Source organism: Saccostrea cucullata, unplaced genomic scaffold (genome assembly GCF_032062105.1).
Source record: "Saccostrea cucullata isolate Sc308-1 unplaced genomic scaffold, CSIRO_AGI_Scuc_v1 ctg664, whole genome shotgun sequence".
NCBI classification, from domain to species: domain Eukaryota; kingdom Metazoa; phylum Mollusca; class Bivalvia; order Ostreida; family Ostreidae; genus Saccostrea; species Saccostrea cuccullata.
Genome location: NW_026928756.1, coordinates 210,411 through 232,686, shown reverse-complemented (window position 1 = coordinate 232,686; position 22,276 = coordinate 210,411). Strand labels below are relative to the sequence as shown.

General features: G+C 31.9%; 1 protein-coding gene across 1 annotated transcript; it reads left to right on the top strand.

Moving 5' to 3' along the window:
• Window positions 1-66: 66 nt before the first annotated feature.
• Window positions 67-22,180, top strand: LOC134278655 (sushi, von Willebrand factor type A, EGF and pentraxin domain-containing protein 1-like). Its single transcript, XM_062760952.1, has 16 exons — window positions 67-85; window positions 13,960-14,158; window positions 14,909-15,014; window positions 15,117-15,243; window positions 15,873-15,994; window positions 16,486-16,671; window positions 17,116-17,301; window positions 17,487-17,738; window positions 17,845-18,045; window positions 18,161-18,382; window positions 18,490-18,671; window positions 18,771-19,050; window positions 19,301-19,462; window positions 19,699-19,860; window positions 19,956-20,145; window positions 22,075-22,180. The coding sequence occupies exons 6-16, from the start codon at window positions 16,551-16,553 to the stop codon at window positions 22,178-22,180; spliced, it is 2,064 nt and encodes a 687-aa protein (XP_062616936.1). The 5' UTR covers window positions 67-85; window positions 13,960-14,158; window positions 14,909-15,014; window positions 15,117-15,243; window positions 15,873-15,994; window positions 16,486-16,550.
• The last annotated feature ends 96 nt before the right edge of the window (window positions 22,181-22,276 follow it).

The following is a 22,276-nucleotide window of genomic DNA, read 5'->3' as shown; positions in this document are numbered from 1 at the left end:
TTCCTGCATGTTTATTTCAGATCTCAAATTGAAAAAAATGACAAGTGAGGTCAGGTAACTTAAATTATCCTGTTAAGCATACTTTGTAAGTATAAGTGGGATTTTCAGATACGCCAAGGATTGCATGCAGTAAGTACGAAGAGTAGTTTTAAAAAGTAGTAATACGTTCTAACTTTGTATATGTATGTACATGTATATGTGAATTACTTTCTTCTGTCGAATCTTTTGTTTCTAATCTATATCAGTTTGTATTTTAGATCTTTTTTCTTTGAATATAAATATGTTCATAAATTATGAATATCTCATATTAAGAGATTTAGACTTTTTTTGTCATTTTCGATAGAAAACATGTTTTCTCAATCTACCATTCATAAATTTCCGAAGTACAGTTTACAGCAGCCGATAATTTTGAATTAAGAATATTGTATGCCATGTTGTAAAATTTGTTTTATTTGTAAATTGACAAATTACAATTAACAATTAAAACTGGAATTTATATGATATCATGTACATGTACAATTATAACACAGACAAATTTCAAAAGCGGAAAACATTAACATTCTTTTGTGTGATATGAAATTTAATTTAGATACATAAAACAGCTGTGACCCTAAAAGATAAGCTTATATCAGTTCTTTGATAATTTGTTGAAACATTTAGCAATCTGACGTGTATAAAAATATAGGGGAATCAGATGCTCTCAATGAAGCATCTGGAATACCAAAACATCTTGTTAATGCATAGTATCCTAATAGTCTTTTTTGATGTATTAATAGCACAATTTTTTTAACTATATATATACTGGAGGACATGCAGTCTCATATGCAACGATGAATCTCTTTGAAATTCTTGTTATTTTAATAAAGATTTAATAATAAGTAATTATCAGATTAGTTCATCTGAGCTGTAGGCTAAAGTGAGCTTTCTTGATCACTTGTTGTTCGTTTGTTTTGCTGGCCGTCCGTCTATATACTTTTTCAAATTTTAAACTTCATAATTTTAACATGTTTAAGAACATAGGTGCTTGGGTCAAGCTATACTTGTAACATTTACTTTCGGTGCGCAGTGATAATTTTAATTTTTTTTTTAGCTCTATTGGTCAGAGACCAGTAGAGCTTATGCAATAGTAATGCGTCCGGCGTCTGTCCGTCTTTCTGTCTGTAAACAATTTTTCAAAATGCTACTCCTCCTACAGATTCGGTCCGATTTCAATATAACTTAGCACACAAGTAGACTACACTAAGATACATACAGTGTAATTTTGTGCATCGGTTTTTGATTTTGATGATTGGTGTTGCCAAAGTTACTAAAAATAAAAATTTCTGTGAAATTCTTTCAAAATGCTACTCCTCCTACAGTTTTGATTCTATTTCAATATAACTTGGCACACAAGTAAACTACACTAAGATACATAATTCTGTGCATCGGTTTTTGATTTCGATTAACGGTGTTGCCATGGTTACTAAAGATAGATTTTTTTTTTTAGAAATTCTTTCAAAATGCTACTCTTCCTACTGTTTTGGTTCTATTTCAATATAATTTTAACTTGGCACACAAGAAGACTACACTAAGATACATAATTCTCTGCATCGGTTTTTGATTTTGATGAACGGTCTTGCCGAGGTTACTAAAAATAGAAATTTCTCTGAAATTCTTTCAAAATGCTACTTCTCCTACAGTTTTGGTCCGATTTCAATATAACTTGGCACACAAGTAGACTACACTAAGATAGATAATTCTATGCATCAGTTTTTGATTTTGATGAACAATGTTGCCAGGGTTACTAAAAATAGAAATTTCTTTGAAATTCTTCAAAATGCTACTCCTCCTACAGTTTTGGTTCTATTTCAATATATCTTGGCATACAAGTAGACTACACTAAGATACATAATTCTGTGCATCGGTTTTGATTTCGATGAACGGTGTTGCTATGGTTACTAAAGATAGAAATTTCTGTGAAATTCTTTCAAAATGCTACTCCTCCAACATTTTTGGCCAGTTTTCAATATAACTTGACACACAAGTAGACTACACTAAGATACATAATTCTCTACATCGGTTTTTGCTTTGATGAGTGGCAAGGATCATTTTTCTTTTTATTGCTGTTTTTAAAGTTTCAAGTGGCAACTGCTGCTTTTCCTTTGTTTTAAGTATAAACCAGTAGAGCTACAGTCTCGACAGAGACTTCTTTTATTAACTCTTCTGCTTCATATACACTAGAATGTCACGGAAATTTGATTTCATGCACGTTTTAAAAATGACATATCCCAAAAGCATCCTTGAGTGAAGAGTGTTTTAATTGTTAAAAAATATCACCCCTTATAAATAAGGGGAAGATAATCAGGAAGAGACTTAAATAGGCCAGGGTAAGAATAAAAAATCTTCTTTAAAATCAAGTGGCAAGAAAAAAAATGAAACGTTCATATACTTATGTACGTGGAAGCTTTCAAAGGTAGTGTAAGTTATAAACTGTTTAAATCAAGCTCTCGGGTAGAGTAGGTCCATAGTTAGAATCTAAATACTATGAAGCATGTTTTTTTTCTACATTTCATTATACGGGAAAAATCTATTAATTAAATATTAGTTTCTCAAGAAACACTGTAAGAAAACAAGAGGTACTGTAAGCACTAAGTTCACTTAATTATAACTCCCCCCCCCCCCCCATATGATTATAATGGTAAAGTCCATGTTTTGCTCCGGGAGGCCTTAATTTAGTGTCAGATCAGAAAGTAAAAGTAAAAAAGAGGTCACAATGGCATTATGTAATTAAGATAATGTGAAAGTATCATAACATTTTATTCAAAATCAACAGCTTATAGACTTTTCAACTTCATATAAAGAACCATTCCCCACAATGAATTAAAGTCCATGCTTTTCGATATCATTTACAGCTGCTTTTTTCAATAAAAATGGAACTCGTAAATTTAATTTATTTACCTTGTCATTGGTCATTTGCCAAATTATTTTAATGAAGACATTCTGATTGTACATGTACACACGATTTCTTTGAAGACAACGTAAAAAGATTTACTAAAATTCTCTGTCTGAAATTTTACGACATAATATTATTTCAGACAGAGAATTTAAGTGGATTTTCTCCTTAATTAGCCTTGATATGAATTTTATTACCTAAGTAATCCTAGACGCTGTTGTTTTATTTCTTTTATGTATATCTGTCTAGATATACATAAAACAGATCTCCTTTTAGACATATGTTTTTATACAAGTATCTTAGTTTCATATCACACGAAAGAATTTTAATGTTTTTCTGATAAAATTGTCAGTTTAATGATAAAAGGTTGAATATAATTTGTGAATAAAAATTAGCCGACCAATATGACAATTTTTGGTCAGAGAGTTGGCCACTGTCGACCCTCATTTGCATACATAGCTTGTACACAGTTAACTCAAATATTTTAATTTTGCGTACGTTTTGTAGCTCACAAATAATAAATAGATGTGTTTTTTTTTTAAATAATTCACAGCAATTAATTTTTTTTATTTATGCAGTAAGTATTTTGATAGCCCAGTTACCTATGAAAGAACTGCGAACGATGATGGTATTGTTCTCCTGCCTACCTCCAAGTCAATTTTCAAAAGATACATATTCGAATTATTTTTAATGTATATATTGAAATTTATATGGATTTCATAATACATTTCTTATTTGCAAAAACAACGAGAGATTACTCATTAAAAATATTCACTGCAGAAATCAACGGAAAACGGATAATATTTTTAAAACATCCCCCTCCCGTGAAACAAAAATTCTTTTTTGCGAGTAATTTGGACTGTCATTGCACAAATTCATTCGAAAGCTTTTTGTGTTTCATGGTGGAGTGGGGCATATGTTCATAAACAAAAAACCGACAAAATTGCTTATTTTTCAGCAATTATGAAGTGCATAACAACTGATCATTGTATTTTACTAAAATATATGTTTAATTTCATATGTATAAAACAGAAGAAAAGATTTAAGAAACATATATTCAGATCCAAGACTATTTCAGAATATAGTTATGCTTTATAGCCCGAAATCAGTGGAAAATATCGTCTTTTCCCCTTACGCCGAAATATGGCTGAAAAATTGCTGACTCGGCGTTAAACAATATAAAATCAATCAATCAATCTTTTCCCCTTAAAGAACTGGAATTAGGGGTATGTTACTATTTAGCACTGGTGTTAAAACAATTAATCAATTGCAATTGAACTGTTAAACAAGATTTTTTGGCCAAATTATCATCAATTCTGAATCAAATGGTTGTAAAATGTAGGCAGAAATCGAGATATAGCGTGCGTAATTCTTTCTTACTTCTTTCCATAATCCCTTACCTCTAGAAAACCTTATCTTATTTACCTTCAATAAATAAAAATTCAGGTAAGTCACTCGTTAGCTTTTTAGCAAAGTTCGTGCAGAGCCTCTTATTTCAAAACTATTTATTATAATATTATAATTCAATTTTTACAACATATTTAATTCAACAATGTATATTTTTATCAATGGAAAAAAAATACTCAAAAATCCACAAAGAAGCAAGATTTATGAGGGACTATTTCTTGTGGTGGAAGAATATTTAGCAGAAAATTCAGCAAATCTGCACATTTATTATCACATACTTTTACTCGTAGAACATTTTCCGTTCTGATATGCTAGGAATATTTAATAAAGGTCTCAATTTATATTTTTAGAACAAACTTTACAACTTCCCTCAACAAACTTTGCCGATAAAAGAAGATAAGATGTTAAAGAAGTCTAGATAAAATTTGCACCGTTTTTCGCCTGAACATTACACGTTCTGACCATTATTTCAAAATTAACATCAGTGACCCCAACTTTTTCTTCCATTATTTTAAACTACTCTATACTTGTGACTGATAACACCGTATACAACGGGTAACGCGGGGGAATCGCAAAAAAGTATGGGGGAGTCGTTTTCAACGTATGGGGGAGTCGATTTTCACCGCTTCGGAGTCAGACGTGATGTGGGTCACGTCTTTTTTCGGTATATGTAAGATGTATTTATAAAAAACAACTAGCCCACGGAAGGTAGCAATAGTTAAGCTTTCTGTTGGTCATTTGTCCGGCTAGCATATACGTCTAGTTTTCTCAAACACTTCGAAACTATTCGACAGATTTCATATTTACGTTGATCAAGTGGTTAAAACATGCATAGTTTGCACAATCTACGACTTGTTTAGGGATTATAACAGTTAAAACAGCAAAAGCAAATGTTAATCTTTCAAATGCAACAATTGAAATTTGGCTAGACTTGATAAAAATTAATAATTAAGACATTTTCTCTTCAGAAAGTAATGGTTACGTAGGGGGGAGTCGTTTCTGGGGAGTCGCAAAATAAAGGGAATTGCATGACCTAATCTGGTGTTGTTTTTAGTTTAAGAATACATGTACAATTGGATTATATATCTTCGGAGAACAAGTGCATGGGGACAAGATCCTTCCCTAGCTCAGTATGTATTTTTCTTACACATTACAAAAATTCAAAAAGATCACGAACCCTTTCTTTCAACAATGACAGTCTCTCCATAAAAAAGAACAACCAGATTTATAATATGGAAAATTTCTTCATAATAATATTAACCATTTTTTTATTAGAAAAGTGGAAATCTCTGGTGCGTCATTCCCGCCCCTTGATTTCTTTTTTTCTTGGGGGGGGGGGGGGGGGTTAGAAAGAAGATGGGCGGATAAGGCGGGCAGAATGCCTATAGCGTAAGATATGAAGAAATCACATTTGATGTTTAAATTGAGTATTTAAATTTACATCTCATTATTGAAATTTATGAAATTATGAGGAAAAAAAAACTTTTTCTGAGAGAAAATAAATTTCTTTAAAAAATTTCATTTATAAAAATTTTCCATGCTATTCGTGGGATTCGAACCCAAGCAATAAAATACCGATGTGTCAGACTGCTTTGAGACTAACGCGCTAACCACTCTGCTACATGGCTGATGTGTTGTAGTGGCATTTAAATCATGTTTGTGATATGACCATTGACTTAATGGACTTGAAGTATTTCTCGGAAAGATGCGAATATTTTGTCATAAAAGTGTATTTTTAAGGTATAGTGGGTCTTCCCTCCATTTTTTTGTAAACCAAAAAATATGTATTTTATCGCAAACTTTTAGGATTATCTTCCAAAAAAATGTAGCGAAGACCCACTCACATTGAAAAATTTTGTTAAAGTGTGAAAAAATGATCGGTTTTGTTCTTTTAAGTCTGTGTATGCTTTTTCATAGGCAAATATTTTCAGTTTTTGTGAGATTTTTGTAAATTATAGAGATTTTACATTAAGTATACTTTTATACTAGATGAGATATGGCATAAAATTTGGATATAATTGAGATTAAATTTTTTCACTTCTTATCTGTCGTGCTATAGGCATTCTGCCCGCCTTATACGCCCATCTTCTTTTTAAACTGGTATATGCTTTCAATTTGGTCGACAAACAAATAATTTATTTTTATTTTTCATTTATCATATAAACACATCTTCAGGCACAAACGATGTATCTTAAATGAGAATATTTGGGATTATCTGATGTTTACACTGTCAATACTACATGTATATATTCATAGACAGGGTTCGAGGGCAACATGCGTTTATTTCGGACCGAAGAACCAAACTGTTTGCTCGAGGTTGTTAGTCCGAAGGCAAAAAGTTTTGTTTGAGGGGTCGAGAAAAAGCATTTTTGTCCGAGAACAATCAATTAATGAATCGTGATGATTTTTTTTCACGAGCACTGCAGTTTTAAACTTGGTCAATTCCATCAAGTTCTGACAGTGACCTCGCCCACACTGTGAAGTAAGCGGTGCCATAGCTCATCGACAGGTCCAACATCTCACTCCACTGTCAAGCAGCGATTTATTTGACTGCTCAGGAAAACAGTAGAAAGGCTTTTTTTAGTTATAGTTTTTCTTACAATAACAACTTTTCATAAGTATGAAAAAAATAATTATAAACAACTTATCCGAAAAATTTTGACAAGCAAAAAAAAAAAAAAAAAGGTTGGAAGAAGTTCATGTAACAACAGAGTTTCTCAACCAAAATTTATTAACACATTTGCAAATATAACTGTGATTTTACTATTCTGCATGAAAACGTTGGAAGACCTTTCATACGTGCCTGTTTCGTGCAATGTATTTCAGAATTGTTATTATGGGTAAGGGCAGGGTCTGAAGTTCTAATTTTAGTAAGAGCTATAAAAATTCACCAAGAAAACTAGAGGTACAGTACTGTGAGGAATGAGCTCACTAAATGATACCCCCGGCTCCCATGCAATAATGGCAAAGTCGATGTTTTGCTGTGGCCGGGAATCCCAGAATATGTGTCGGATCAAAAAGTAAATTAGGAGGTCAACAGGGGCTGATACAGGAATTGAAGTTAGGTGGGGGGCGAATAAGGTAGGCGGGGGGGCTGGGGACCCAGGGGGCGAAGACCCCGGAAGCTCCTGGATTCTAGAGATTTTGTAGGGTAAAAATGAGGTCTACCGAGAATACAATTTTTACATTTACTAGACTAAACTATGATTTATGCTAACTTTGACAATTTTATTTTGACACGCCGGGTGCGCCCCCTTAAATCCGCCACAATGCACAATGGCAATATGTAGTACAGTTTCTGTGAAAGTTTCATTAAATTTCACTCAGTGGTATAAGGGGAGTTGCGGATAAGAGATGGGTACCCCAAACCTTAACAGACAGACGGACGGACGTACAGACATTAACTGCCTAATGGTATTTAATTTAAAATGCTGAAAATTTTGGAATATGCCACTTCATGCTCATCCGTGCAGAAACCATATCAAATGTACATGTTGTAATGTATATGAAATACTGGTATATACTCATACACTTAAAACAATAAGAAACGATAATTACATGTTTTTATTTTTACATGTACATATTGCTTATCTTGATCTTTATTCATAATGCATTTTACTAAAATTATAAAGTTATCAAAATAGTTATGTATGGAAGCATTTAGCAACAGAAAACAAATTTAAAATAATAGTACAATTCAATTTTGCGACTCCCCTATGCGTTGTGTTTTTCCAGAAACGACTCCCCCCTACGTAACCATTACTGTTTGAAGAGAAAATGTCTAAATTATTAATTTTTATCAAGTCTAGCCAAATTTCAATTGTTGCATTTGAAAGATTAACGTTTGCTTTTGCTGTTTTATCTGTTATAATCCCTAAACAAGTCGTAGATTATGCAAACTATGCATGTTTTAACCACTCGATAAGCGTAAATATGAAATCTGTCGAATAGTTTCGAAGTGTTTGAGACAATTAGACGTATATGCTAGCCGGACAAATGACCAACAGAAAGCTTAACTATTGCTATCCTCCGTGGGCTAGTTGTTTTTTGTAAATACATCTTACATATACCGAAAAAAGACGTGACCCACATCACTTCTGACTCCGAAGCGGTGAAAATTGACTCCCCCATACGTTGAAAACGACTCCCCCATACTTTTTTGCGATTCCCCCGCGTTACCCGTTGTATACGGTGGATAAGCACCAGGTCGTAAAAAGTTTGAGACTAGAACATATTTTATTGACTATTTATTAGATTTTTAAAACCCCAAATATTTTACTTTTAGTGAACAAAGGTCACAGAATAATTTATGCGCATTAATTTGAAAGATTTATTCAATGGTAAATATTATTCAAACTATTTACGTAAATTAAGATTAAATAATTGCCATGGTTACATGTAATGCATGTAAAATATTATAAAGGTTAAAGTAATTAACCAAAGAGTTAAAATTTAAGTGCAAAAAGGCCAACTTAATTGTACCGTAGCTCAGTAACACGCATACTGACCCCCTAAGACCGCGGATCATTAACTGGAAAAACTGGAAATATACAGCTTACGTCATTTCTATCTGTTACATTTTCGATCTGCAATTTCAGTCCGATGTTTTCCAAACGTCCGCGTCGAATTGTACCCGCCCATTTCATTGTCTATCACTGAATGTTTTGATTGTAACAGATAGAAATGACGTAAGCTGTATACTTCCAATTTTGCTAGTTAATGTTCCGCGGTCTTATTTTCTCTGCGATTTTGAGTCATACTATTTGAGTACTTATCCAAAATATTCTTCTTAAAAAATCCTTGATATAATGAATCTCACAAGTGACATACCTTAAAACAGTTTGTCGTATGTTGCCACTTTTGTGACATTTAATAATTTAAAGAAAAGTATTATTAACAATGACATAAAATTTTTGTTGCAAGCTCAAAATATAAAGATGAGTAATAAGCCAATTTTTAAAAGGGAGATAATCCAAATTTCAAGTATTAGAACTTATAAAATTTTGTCTCAAAACGCCAAAAAAAAAAAAAAATAATTAAACCAACAAATTTTGCGGCGATGGGGTGAAAGGATGTAAACAACAAACCAAAAAGGACTTTAAAGACTTGGCAATCACATTGACTGCCTGGTCATGCCTATAGTAGAGTAAAAGTCACAAAATATAAGTGTTTTCAAACAATACCTATGGAACAAATTAACGGCCATTTTACACGAGATTAATAACCAAACAAATGAAATACACGCGTAAATATTGAAATTAAATCAAATGCCAACCCAAAGATTCTCAAAACAATATCTGATAAAAAGCGTAACGATTTCTATATTTTTTAAATAAATAATTAACTAACATTGCATGTTTAAACTTTAAACTTGCTACTTCGATATCCAAATGATGTTGGACAAAGGATAAAAGTACACACTTGTTCCATTTTCCGGAAAATCTATTTTTTCGCTGAAATTAACACTCTCCTTATACTCCTATACAAAATGTACATTCCCCTGTTTGTTCAGATGAACTCCGTCATGTATTAATTTCCGACTACAATCCCCTTCACGGGGAAAAAACACAAGTTAAATCATAATAACTTAGTGATGGCAATACTCATCTCAATATTTACTCTGTCTGCTACATCAGTGTCATAAAACTAACATTTAATCTTGGCAATAATTTGCCCAAAAAAAATTTTGCATCATTATAGCGGCAATGCATAACCGATACCACAGTTTTAATTTCTGCGGTACGTAGGATCTATACTAGAAATATAATGTTCACCCCAATCATTAAAGCAACTACCTCGGGACCAAAACCAAACACACTCACCATATCCTTCGATATTATTTTACTAACATTCTTTCCACACGCACTCCTGTATCAATCAGAATTACATTTTTCAAAGACAGAAGTTTTCACAATATCTTATGTCACCATATTTCAATAATTCATGACAACGACGCACAACTGATTGAGCAAGAATGACACCCAAAGATTTGCCCATTAAAAGACAATGCAAGATTTAAAAAATATAATCATCAAATACTTCATAAAATAAATAACAAACTTGAAAACGCCCGTCTTCCAAGGTTGTGGGTGTGAGAAGAGACAGAGTGACGAACCGGAATTTAATTTATTAGATTTTGATTGGTCAATATCTGCCTCTCCTACGACATATGCATGAAACAAAATGACCATTATAATAAATCCCTAAACAATATTTCAAAATTTAACACTCAAGGAGGACACTCATTATTTACAATAAAAAAATAAGTAAAAGTTAATTTATATACGCTCGCCGGACCCGCGCGCTCGTATTTATACAAAACTGTGCAAATAATATCAATTTAGCATCTGCTGTAGATTCATGAAGAAAAATAAATTGATTTGGATTCGCGTCCCAGTGCGGGACGTGCATAGAGATCGTTTCTACGGATGACAACGATGCCATGTGTCGCAGTTGGTGCTGGCACGAAAAAAAATCCTCATTGCTCAATAACCGTAAGTGTAGGTCAACATTTGTAGCCCTCCACCTCCAAGTGGGGGCGTTTCCTTATGAGTAAAAAATTCTCGAGAGGAAGCAACAAGCAATCAATCAAATTAAATTTTACCTCACCCGGAATACCTTTGCTAATTTATGTTCTTTTATCGCTTTCTTCATACTTTTAATTTGCTTACTCTTCAAAACAGAAAATTGAATGAAAAATATAATTTTCCGCTCAATATGCATGTTTATTTAAATTAAATTATCACTTTACAAATTCGTAGTTCATTTTCTATAAATTATTCCAAAAATGTATAATCGAAGAGTACTTAGTTTATTTGTAAACTTGCATTGGTTCCGATAATAAACCTAATTTTGTTCTTTTCAACATGATCAATTTTTAAAAACGGGGTAAAATATTGACAAACAAGTTGATGAACCAAGAATTTCAGCATCTTTGTTTAAAGGCATCATTTCGTACGTTCTAAGGTCGATACAATTACTTTGTCAGGAAATACAATTTATCTCGAGTTAAATGCTGACTAACATTTTTAATACTAATTGTTAGTCTATGAATGATACACAGAATTGACGACGGATTTTTCCCGTTATTTACCGATAATGACAAGGAGCACACGGCGGGTTTGACCGGTCGGCAGGGGATGTTCACTCCTCCGTGGCACCTGATCCCACCTCTGATGTTTGGGATTTTAGTGTTCAAAGTTTGGTCGAAATTGAAGAATGTGAAATTATTAAAAAGGAAAGTCGTTTATGATTAGGCAGAAGGATGTCATGTCAAATTCTTAAATGATACTCAAATTGTTAAGTATCTTCCGCTAACATTTTATTTGCAATGATACTTACATGCAAACTTAGAAGTTCACATTTTTATAGACAATTTCTAGAAAAAAAACTGAAAAAATATGTTCCATTGAAATAGAGACATAAATTTAAGAAAATATATTTCTTTTAGTGAACATTTAAACAATAAAATGCTTTCTTTGTTATTACTGGAATTAATTAACGGAAGCAGCTGCTGCAGAAAAAATACATATTAACCTGTGTAAGCGGGTTATGTAATTTTTTTTCTACAATAGCTGCGACCGCTAATTCCATTAATAACAAACAAAAAAGACATTTTATTGTTTAAATTTTTATCTGTTTAAATAATCATTTAAAGAAGGATTAAAAGTTTAATTATTGTATTAATGATGCGAACGTCTTTATACGTTTCATTGATGGAACAGCCACTGATCAAGAAAGCTGTGCAGGCGACATGCCTAATATAGTTCATGCAGCGATTAACGCAGTGGGGTTTCTCAAGAAATAAAGGAGAAAATATTCAGTGGATGTAAATATTTCGTCATGAACAACATCTATTAGCTCTGCAATCAAATTTAATGGCGTCGTTAAGACTTCATGATAAATATGTCTGCAGAGTTATTAAATTGTTCATAACCCCATGTTAACTGACACAACATTGCTTATTACTAATATTTGCGTACTGTGATGTTGTCAAGAATGTCAGAGGAAATCTTGGATTTGGGCACAGTTCATTCTCTATGAACGAAAAAAAATGTAATTAATAAATCAGCTTACCTGATTAATCCAACTCATTACTTATAAATGACATGAACAAACTTATGTAGAGAGGTTGAGATCTTAAACTTGTACGCATACGTGTACTTGTGCATATACTTTAATTTGGTATACACGTACACTTTTTTTAATAGAGAGGAGTTAAAATACGTATACGGTTACGTCTAATAGGGGAATTTTCTAAATTCCTCGCGTATTATGTCTTCAATTTTAGAGAAGACAAGTTTTCTACACGTTCTTAGAACTTGGCATCTTCACATACGTGAACACTTGTAGCTTTTATAATAAAAATCAGACAATAAATGGTTGAAAATGTAGTTGTTATACATTATTTTCTATGTTAAATTTTATAATCTTATTTTAATAACGTTTTGTTTACTAACGAAAAACTATCCGACGTAATAAAACTTCTAAAAAGTCGAAACAGAAAAACCGATCGCGGTGTACAAGTACTTGTTATACGTCGTAAAAATCTAAACAGACAAACTGAAAAATTGTTCAAGCGTACGTTAAAGTATATGCACAAGTACACGTACGTCTTTTGAGATTTTCATGAAGTGTTACAAGTACGCACACACACTATAATTGGTGTCTTTGTTTTTATTTATAACTTTTTTTACTTCAATTAGTAAACATAACTGGATTAAAATAATTGATCCTGAAACTAAAAATCCAAAATAATGTATAACAATAACATTATCACACAAAATTTGACTAATTTGTATTATTAAAACTTAAAGTTTTTACTTTCGTGTAGATGCCATTCTACATGTTCTAAGAACATGCATGTAGAAAACTTGTCATCACTAAAAATGATGACGTGATACGGGAGGAATTTAGGTAATTCCCCTACTAGACGTACCTGTGCAAATATAAAAGCTCAACCTCCCTACGGTATTTAGATCTACTTCTAAATTCCCCTTATCTGGTGTAAAACCGTATTGTCTTCCTCATATGGTTGACGAAGGTGTGACGTCATCTTTCCAAATATTCAAAAATGATATCATTATTATAAAAAAACGAATATTCTTTCTATTATTTTAGCATTAAAATATTCTTTAATTCATTAAAAGACTTTAAATCATTATTAAAGATACAGAAATGTTGCTTTCAGCTTAAAACACAATCTCATAGAGAAGTATCTTATATCTTATATGTAGAATGTACAAATAAACCAAACTTTGAACGTTTATTTCGAAGCCAATGAATGAAACCTATGACTGCATGTTCATGGAAGGAACAAAGAAAGTATGCAAATTTTATCATATGCAGTAAGATTGTGATTTAATTCAAAGTACTAGACATGCTTACGAGAAGAAGAACATAGTTTCTACTTGATAATATATATATAATATATTGTGCATAGAACTCATAAATTTAATGCTTTCTTTTGTATATTTCTATGGTTATTTGTCATTTTTTCCTTTGCGTATGAGAAAATCTTAGGTGGATTAAAGATGAATTTAGAACTAGATCTTCAATCTAATGTTTTCTAAGACGTCCGTGTTGAGTTTAATTTGACCCATCCATTTCATATTTTATAGGGAAACATGATGGCCTGTCATTTATCAGAGTCGCTGTTCGAGAACATTTTGTCCTGCAACAATATTACGGATATTCCGAAACCAAATGTTTTAATGCAAAATGGCACACTTTGTTTAATAAAGTGTGACAATAAAGAGGTGCAACTGAATCAAGTTCTTTGTTCAAATGGTAGTTGGATGCCACGGTTAAATGAGAGAGGTATATATGTTTAATTATTCATTATGTAAAGCTGCATGTTTTATTTTTCATGTAAGTTGGTGAATATGTTTTAATTAAAAATTTTTATTGATATTATTTTTTTTCATGTAACTGAAATTAAAAGAGTGATCTCTTTTGCAAATTAATTTCTCTAGGCAATGTCAGGTCTAAATTTTTGGAATTTTGATTTTCAATTCCATTTTTCATATTATGAAATAAAAAACATGCTGCAATGTATTCAATACATGCATGCAGTAGTCAAAAATGCAGTATCAGTGATTTTTTTTTTTTTAAGAAAAATGATTATAGTGTATAACGCATTCAATTGTTTGCCATAAAAATAATTAGCTGTAGAGCAAAACACCTATTTAATAATTATTAGTTATTTGTTTTCCAAAGACTTTCAAAAATAGCATGAAAATATTTGTTTTTCAAATAACATCTGAATAAGCTACATGACTTATTGAATAAATAAAGAAGTAAGAAAAAAACAAAAACAGTTTTTTAAGCCATGACAGTAATTTTTTTGTTCAGCCTTGTTAATTCTTTTTAATAACATTCAAATTAGATACTAGTACCATTCTGAATATATAAAGAAATAAAAAAACAGAGTAAGTTTATTTTAAGTTTTCAAAAGAGCTATCAAAGTGAGCACAAACAATCATTTTACTATATACCTGTATGTGTACATTACATGTATGTAGATCGTTGAACCATGATAGAAAAACCATTATAATTTTATCTTTACAGATTGCAAGAAGCGGATCACAACAAGTTTAGATCGTAAAAGGCGAAACATTTTTCAAACTATATTTCGATTCTTTGCATGTCTGTTTATTTGGAGGATGCCGCCGAGGTGAATATGCAATCACTTTATTTGAAAAAAAGATTTTTTTAACTTAAATTTGCATAATTTTTCTTGAATTAATAGATTAACATTATAAAAGTTAATTTTCAGATAATACTCCGCCAACACTTAATTGTCCACCACCACCGCTAACATTTACGGCGGACAAAGGACAAGTTTATACGAAGGCAACATGGACAGAACCGACAGCTAGAGATAATCGTGGAAACAGTCTCAGGTATTTTGCATATGCGTATCTTTCCTTTTAAGTAGTTTCAGCAAAGATGTATTATACTTGTTACATCGTATAAGATTTAATTCATACAATATTGTTCATAAAAAAATCACATCATTATCTCCCACCTCGCTTGGATAGTAGGAGGGTTTTAAATTCATTAATCGGGATGTCCCTCCGTAAGACCGTCCGTACTGCCACTCTTTTTTTAATATTGAGGGGCATATCTATCTTTTATCGATTTATTAAGACTTTACAGAACTTTTATTACAAAATAATTATCATTGAGCACCTTCTTTTCAATTTTTTGATCCGATGCAAGTTTCGGGTTTCCCAGAGCAAAACATGGACACTGCCATTCTTTCTATAATATTGACCATCTCATATACCGAATTCCACTCATACAACTTAATAAAGTTTAATGAGACTTTCACAGGCTCTTTATTACATTATCTTTTTAAAATAAAAATTGTTGAAGTTTTTTTTTTACCGAACTTTCTACTTTTTTGTAAAAAGAAAAATTAGAGTTTATCAAGAATATGTGCCTATTATTTTTAAGAACTAATAGAACTTATGTTTATTAAAGTCACACTATATATGTATCTATTTACCAATCATATGGATTTTTTCAGGGTAAATAGAAGATCAGGACCTGTTCCAGGACGTCATCTTTCCGGAACATCAGTTGTTGAATATTATGCGACAGATTCGTACGGAAATTCGGGTTATTGTAAAATTACAATTGATGTGAAAGGTTATTACTTTTTGTACATATTATAATGCTTCTTTCCAGTGAAATTATTTATCTTTTCATTTGGTTTTGTTTTGTAAAATTCTCTTTTCAGGTTCTTAAAGGAGATAAAAAGGCTATTTGGAGAATTATTTGAATTAAATTCAATGTTATTTTTTTTATACCATGAACATACCGGTAGTAAGATAAGCAAGGCTAATTTCTGTAGCATACAACTGCAAAATTAGAAATTACAGTAGTCAAACAGAAACACAATACTAATGTCCATTTCTTTCTGAAAACATTTCTTATTTTTCGAGAAAATTGACATATCTTGCGCTTTTCTTCAGAGTAATAGAAAGGTATCATGCATTTTGTTGAAAGACGGGTGACGTCAAACAGAGAAAAAATGCAACGAACTTTTTCTCGATCCTTGAGAAATTTATAGTAATTTTTTGAACAAATATAACATTAATATATGTTTACTTGAGATTAAATGTTATTTTTGTTGCCAGTTAAAAAATGTCAAGGGCCTAAGAAAATTAACAATGGCTACTTCATATGCCATCCTAGTAGTGAAATGATCTATGGAACGACATGCCGCTACGGATGTTACAGCGGATATGAAATTGCTGGAAGTGCTCACGAACTAGAATGCAGAATAGACAAATCCTGGTCTTATGACACTCCTTACTGTAAAAGTACGTGTTTGAAAAATATTTACTTGATTTATCATGTATAAATCTCAACAAGGTATTCAGCTGAAAAATATAACTATCATGCTTGAGTCAATTCTGTGATATAAAACAATTAATAAAACTAACAATGACAAGCTAGAGAAGTGTGACAAATACTAATAAAATACTTGGTAATTACATGTAGAATCTTAATAAAGTTAGGAATTCAAACAAAGTATTGTAGACCGAACTCTTGGGTATGTTTAAACTTTTAAATCCTCAAGAAGAAGAGTTTGTTCTAGAAGTTAAAAGAACTTAAAAGTATGAAAGACTGAAAAATGGTATTAAATTATTTCCTCGTTCGAAAGTGAACTGTTTGTATAAGTAGGATTTCAAGATATAGAATTAAAACTTATAAAAAAATTAATTAAATATGAAGTACTTGTACTCAGTAATTTTCCTTTTCAGAGATAACCTGTCCAGCCTTACCTTCAACTGAAGGCAAGTTATACAGGACTTGTACTGACAGGAACAGGTTTGGGAGTATTTGTATCTATACATGTTCAGCGGGTTACGATATTCCCTCAAATATGAACAGGATTCGAATTTGTGGAGCAGACAGACGTTGGCGAGGAGAGGAACCTGTGTGCAAAGGTGAATCCATAATGTATACAACTGGATATGGTTTGAGAATAAATGTAGTTTATCTTATAACATATACATATTCTTCCTTTTATAGGCCTAAAACATCGATATCAAAGGACCATTTTTTCATAATTTGTTCCCAATATTTTTTCATTATAGAAGGCAATATTGTTATTTACTTTGAATATCCTTAGATACTGAACCTCCCAAATTTCAAAATTGCTCAAATGTGGTGGAAGGATATGCTGATAGAAATTCCACGAAAGGAACCATTTTCTGGAGTGAGCCTACTGCTACTGATAACTCCAACGTAGTGTTCATTCATAATTACAGTTCTATCTCTATCGGAAGTATAATTGAGGCCGGGGTTTACCAAGTGGTATATATGGCCAATGACACCGAAGGAAATAGTGCAGTCCCTTGTAAAATGAAGATAATTATGAAAAGTGAGTTTTTGTCGGTATAAAAGTGATTTGACATTTTAAAAATATAATTAAAATTAATATTTATCATGCAATTACAGCTGTATATTATTCCTTGCCTGTTTCACAGTTCTAAAGTGTCCCAGAATGTTTGAAAAACCTTATCAAAGAATTATTTGTGAATCTGGAACTAAGTATGGGAGTATATGCAGATTTGAATGTGATTATGGTGCTGTTCTCAATGGAACCAAGGCGGTCAGCTGTGAAAAGTCCTCAACTGGGAACTTTGCCATGTGGTCATGGGGTTCAAGCCAATTGCCATTTTGTGATGGTAACATACCTTTATTATTATTTCTTTTAACTGTGATTTTGACATTTTGAATTACGAAAAAAAATTATGCTACAAAAATACAAACTTTAAAATCTCTATTTTGTCGTCTTTACAGTTCTTATAACATGTCCAGAAATTAAACAAATCCCGAAAAATGGGGCACTTGTGTGTGACAATTGGCTCGGTGGGCAATTCTGTCGAATGTTTTGTAAGGCTGGCTTTGATGTTCAAACAAATTTTCGCCTAGAAGATATGTTAGTTTGTGGAATGTCTTCAGATAAAATGAAACAAGGGAAATGGCTACCTGTTGGATCTCTTCCGTTACCAGACTGTGCAAGTAATAAAAAAATAAAGTTTGATAAAATAATGTATTCTTTTCAAAGTCACCAATGTTTTTGACATATCTTTGAAATACTCAAACTCAAATAATTTTAAATATTTCAGAAACACATCATCCAACGGGTGGAAGGCTCGTGATGCATGCAAATTTCTATTTTGCTGGAGATTGTACTGATGAAGCAGTAATTGAAGAGATAAAAAAGAAGTTTATCGAAGCTTTCAAGGAATCTCTTTATCAAGATGCCTGTTTTATCAATGCAAAAGACTGCACAGTTCAAAACGTCAAGGTATTACATATGTTGATTAAAAAAATAAAACATGAATATTAAAAAAAAATGAAATAGACCGAATTAAGACCTTTTCTTTCTTTCCTTGAATTGCACCAGGTTCGATGTGGATTAACAGAAAGAAAAAGATCATCTGATATTGGAATAGATTTTGAGATTATCGCAGAACTGGATTCAACAAACTTTGAAGAGACATTCAGAAATTTTAGCCAAAGTTCTTCGATCGTCACGGAAAAACTAGAAGAAATGAAAAGGGAGGGATATTTAAATTTAACTCTTCCAGATGGAGGTGTATTGGTACCCGAAGATTTCTCTGCACAGGAGGTTACTTTGGCTTGCTCCAATAACACAGTTCCGTCGTTCAGGACGCTTTCATGTGGTAACTAGACATTTTCACTTAAACAAAGGGAAAAAACTTGAAATATTATCAATTACGTGTACATGTACGTTTTGATTTTAGCATTCATTTGTAATTTTTTGTTGATCCATGTCAAAAATTATACCGATTGTTATGACCAAAATAGGATTGCAAATTGAAGTTTTTTGATTGATTATAAAAACAAAACATCTTTTAAGTGAACTCCTCAAAAATGAATTGACATGTTTGATTGAGACTTACTTTATTACAGTTGAATGCGCTCCAGGAACATATTTTGACAATAAGACCAGGAATTGTCCCCTTTGTCCGAAGGGCCATTATCAACCAAGCACTGGTCAAAATTCCTGCATAGTATGCCCACAATTTCAAACAACGCGTATTAAGGGAGCACAAAATTTGGATGAATGCACAGGTACTATATTTTTTAAAAGTACTTAAATTACTTAAATTTACGTTATGAAATAATCTTTAAAAACAAAAAGGATTAAAACTCTTTGAATCAAAATACAATAACCTACATTTATCAAAGTAATTGTTTCTATGTGTTCTCCTGTAAGATATTTTGGTTACAGTTTACCTTTCAGGTGAATCATCTAAAATAACATAAGTTAAAAACTAAATGGGCTGAAAAGTTTTCAATTCTTACAGAGGCATGTGAACCAGGTAGTTGGTCGTTAGATGGCACTCCCATATGTTCTTTGTGCTCCGAGGGATCCTATAATGAAGAATATGGCCAAGACCAATGTACAAAGTGCCCTTATTCCCAAACTACACAAGACGAGGGCTCAAAAACGTCAACTGATTGTAAAGGTTATACAAAATGGCGTCTTATTCAAAACTTACAGCTTCGGTATTTCAGTCTTAGTTTAATTATTCCATTTTACATTTATATTCTCCATTTGCAGATTTTGATATCGTCTTATTGCATAACACAAGCACAATAAGAACAGAATTTGCTGCTTCCAAAACGTTTGTGAAATTTATTTTGAAAATGTGGATTTATATTGCTGGTGACGAAAGGTTAATATTAACTCTAGAGAATCAAAACTCTTCAATAGACCTCAATATGATCGGGGGTCAGATCTCTGAAACAGGGTAAGATATTATAAATCATTTTCTGATGTATTGTTCACATTAAAATATATTCATGAACTATTAAAAAATATTTTACAGATTAGCAAATGATTCTACATTCCTGTAAGATTTGTCCGCATATTTCTTAATTTTTCACATAACCGAAAATTTTTGGCCACCTGTACCTGTTATATAAAGCCTCGTGCATTTGTTTCACTTAAGTGATTTTTGCCTGGCTGTCGACAAAATACACATCTATGAAAGCATAGCTGTCATAAATCCATAAACTGACCAAATACATGTTTTAAAAGTTAAACTAACAAAAACTAGAACTATACTGAGAAGTAAATTATTTTTGAATGCATTTAATTTAGAAAAAATAATACAGAAAACAACAAAAGCCGTTTGGATATGCACGCATGCAGGGAAAAACTACGCATCGAACGCTGTGATAAAGATATTCCTGACTACTGCTATCGCTACAAGGATGTGTTGACATGTCGAAAGAAATATCCTATTTTACTTTTATTGAAATATGCATCTCAGAAGTCATGTAATCCATTGCTAACTGAACAGTAAAAAATTGTCACCACATAGCACTTGGACACACGTGGTCCGCGACGACCAGTCTATTTGGTCAAGGGAAATTTCAAAGGTGGAAATCTGACTGAAAAAGTGCATTTTTTTTTTAAAAATAAATATTACTCTTGTCTGTATATGTAAATGTAAACAAAATTTACAAACATTGCTTAATTACATTAAATTTATTTTAAAGCATGCAACATTACGAATCATTCATCCTTTGACGAGATTCTCCCGTGAAAAGGGGGGGGGGGGAAAAACGCTCTCTAAAAAAGATCGGATTTTATTACGATCATATATTTTTCATTATAAATAATGTGTATTGGCTTTATTTTATTTTTTTTAAATAAAGACCTTATATAACTGATTTAAACTTCTTTTTTTTTTTTTTTTTAATAATTTTATAAACAATAAACGAGTTTGATTCTGTGGTACATGAATAATCAAAATAGAATTCATTGGCGGATCCAGAGGTGGAGTGGGGTTCCAGGGATTGGAACCCCCGGCCTTTATTTTTGTACACACATACATACAGAGAGAGAGAGAGAGAGAGAGAGAGAGAGAGAGAGAGAATGTTTTTTCTGTAATATATAAATATTTACACGTCTAATAATATGAATAATTTGAAGACATAAAAAAAATCTCTGTCCTTTCAGTTCTCTAAATCTGTAATTTTCGTGGATTTGCTTTCCTCTGCGTGCCTTCAATCATTTTTTAATCAATTATTTGAATCTCTTCACCATTTTACAACAGTATATTTTTTTCACAGAAATATATAGGTGATTTTATACATAACAGTAGATCTATAAAGCATGCTTGAATAAGAAACTAAACAAAAAAATTGTACGTTGCTATGAATGTGAAGTATGGGAATTTAGGCGGGGGGCATATTTTGTTTTTTGTTTTTTCTTTATAAACGAGCACAATTTTCTGAGAAAACAGTGTTTATCGTTATTCATAATGTGTTTAAAATTAATCACTTTCTGAAATTTTGTGCATTCTTTCTGAAAGTAGCAAGCTGCACTTTAGTATGTAATGAAACTCATCTCCGAGTTCTTTTAAATTACAATGGGGACAAATTCTATCTTGTCTTGGTAACCCTTTCCTAAGGGCTTGACCACCCACAAGTAGCATGCAAGGAAGATTCCAGCTAACTTTTTTACCATTTTGGACCATTTTTAGAAGTATACTAACTTTAAGAAGTATGCATGCAATATTTCGATTCGTTAAAGATAAAGGTTTAAAATGTTCCCGTAGTATGCAGATGAAGGGGGGGGGGGCTCACTTTTTCTGTGGATAATCTTTGCTGCAGTTTTAAATAAATTAAAATTTTGATTTGGAAGCTCTCTCCACATTTTTTGTTTGCAGGAAAATACGCAGATTCAAGCATGTAAAAGTAATGTACCGAACAGAAAAGTTACAGGAAGCCTCCTTTATCCCCTACAAAAAGGATTGCATAGAGTGTGGTGCATAGATTTTTTTGTTTTGTTTTTTGTGTTTGTTTTGTTTTTTGTTTGTTTGTTTTTTTGTTGTTTTTTTTTTGCTTGTCAACTGATTTTGGAGGTCCCCC

Bases quoted from the DNA above. Each gene is read 5' to 3' on its own strand.
- LOC134278655 (XM_062760952.1), top strand. From the start codon at position 16,551: ATGATCTATGGAACGACATGCCGCTACGGATGTTACAGCGGATATGAA. The intron at 18,046-18,160 runs GTAACATACCTT...TCGTCTTTACAG, and splicing joins CCAATTGCCATTTTGTGATG to TTCTTATAACATGTCCAGAA. The intron at 19,051-19,300 runs GTAACTAGACAT...ACTTTATTACAG, and splicing joins GTTCAGGACGCTTTCATGTG to TTGAATGCGCTCCAGGAACA.